Here is a 1,849-nt window from a genome sequence, read left to right as displayed (position 1 = left end):
TGAACGGTGAGAATTTTCTTTTCTCATTTTTGATGTGGAATAGAGTATTTTAGACATCCCTTATTTAAATATTCATTATTTAATTTCTTTTTAATTTCGATGGGTTTAAATTTCTTCTTCTTTAGGTTTAAATTCTTCTTCTTTAGGTTTAAATTCTTCTTCTTTGGGTTTAAATTCTTCTTCTTTGGGTTTAAATTCTTCTTCTTTGGGTTTAGATTTCTTCTTCTTTATTTTCTTATTTTAAGGAGAGTATATAATTACCACTGTATTGCTTTGGGCTAATATTCTTTTAGCCTCAACCACTTGACCCTTTTCCTTTGATAATCTTTCTTATATTATCAATTATACTTGTATTCTAACAAGTAATAATAACATCTTTATAAATACCCATTCGTTTATTGTCAATGATATTCTGTCATTGTACATAATAAACACTGCTATTCTTGCAGTACCGGGTAAGATGTTTTTCTAACCAAACGCTACGTCATAACCAGTCCATAACTGGTGGGAATCGAAGGACGGAAATATTTTAGGGTTCTGTGTGGTGTCTTTGACGTGCTACCTTCGAATCCCGAAGAAAACATAAAAAAAAGAATAAATTAATAAAAACAATATTATTATTAGTTTTTAAAAACAAAAAGAATTGCATTATCTATAAAAATTCAGTTACATGAACTTTAGTGATGGAATAGATGAAGTTATTGAGACTATTGAATCAAGTGATGGATGGACAAATATTTATAACAACGAAACAAATTGTTATTCAAAGAATGAATATAAAAATACCAAATATTTCATTATTCGAAGTAAAATTATAATGAATATACGAAGTGAACAATTATTTGAATTAGTTAGTGATCCAATGAATCAAAGCCTTTATGACCCAAGTGTTAATTATTCAAGAAATGAAGGAAATAATGAGTATTGTATTGATCTATCACTTCCAATACAATTTTGTCTTCCAAAAGTATTTAAACTAACAAATATGATAACAGATACAATTCAAATAAGTATTCGATATTATTTATCAAAAGGAATATTAAAAAGAACAATATTTGCAATAAAAAAACGGAAAGAAGGAAGTGAATTTATTATTATTGAAGAATTTGAAGAGAAAACAATAGAAGAGAAAACAATTCCTTTTCTAAATACCGTTCTAATGAAAAAACAAAATGATAATATCAATGAATATTTTAATAGAAATATTGATTCAAAAAGAGTATATGAAATGGAAAGAAATTTATTTAATACAATGATACAAAAAGAGAAAGAATATAAAATTATTTATCATGAAAATAAAAAAGTTAGAGTTAAAATTAATGATGAATGTACTCAATTTTATGTTCAGGGGGAAGTTATTTCTAAAAGTAGAATTATAGATATTATAACTCAATTCACACATCCTGAAAATTGGGATTTTATTTTTCCTATTACAGTTTTAATTAAAAGTAATGATAGAATAAGAACTTATCATAGAGAGTCATTATTTTTTGGTGATAAAGTTACTATTGATCAAAGTATAAGTTATAGAATTGGTGATAGTTTTGGAATAACCTCTTTTCAAACAGAACCAAAACAGTGCCAATATGATCACTTTAATCAATGTAATATTACAGGTGGAGCATTTATAACATCTGTTTCAAATATTCAAAGAATACAATATGGATATTTATTTATATTACAATGTTTAAATAATATTGATATTAATGAAAGAAAAAAAATTATTTATAATTTAACTATTATGAACCTTGCAATTCATGCATTCTTTTCACAACCATCTTCAAATTTATTGTTTATTCAAAATAAACTTCTTAATAGAAATGAAATTGCAAATCAATTATTAGCAAAT

General features: G+C 24.8%; 1 protein-coding gene across 1 annotated transcript, besides 4 other annotated features; it reads left to right on the top strand.

The window, feature by feature from the left end:
• Positions 1-145: part of a repeat region that runs on past the window's edge.
• A 23-nt stretch (positions 146-168) lies between these two features.
• Positions 169-571: a repeat region.
• An 11-nt stretch (positions 572-582) lies between these two features.
• Positions 583-634: a sequence feature (AT_rich).
• Positions 635-670: 36 nt separating this feature from the next.
• Positions 671-1,590, top strand: EDI_302050 (uncharacterized protein; the record flags this gene model as incomplete). The annotated part of the gene is made up of 2 exons (XM_001739955.1): positions 671-1,435; positions 1,543-1,590. The coding sequence occupies 2 exons, from the start codon at positions 671-673 to the stop codon at positions 1,588-1,590; spliced, it is 813 nt and encodes a 270-aa protein (XP_001740007.1).
• Positions 1,591-1,665: 75 nt separating this feature from the next.
• Positions 1,666-1,736: a sequence feature (AT_rich).
• Positions 1,737-1,849: the final 113 nt, after the last annotated feature.

The sequence above is a fragment of the Entamoeba dispar genome, genomic scaffold (assembly GCF_000209125.1).
Source record: "Entamoeba dispar SAW760 scf_1105229462599 genomic scaffold, whole genome shotgun sequence".
Classification (NCBI taxonomy): Eukaryota; Evosea; order Mastigamoebida; family Endamoebidae; genus Entamoeba; species Entamoeba dispar.
Note: the sequence above shows the minus strand (reverse complement) of the source record. Positions and strands in the feature narration are given on the sequence as shown.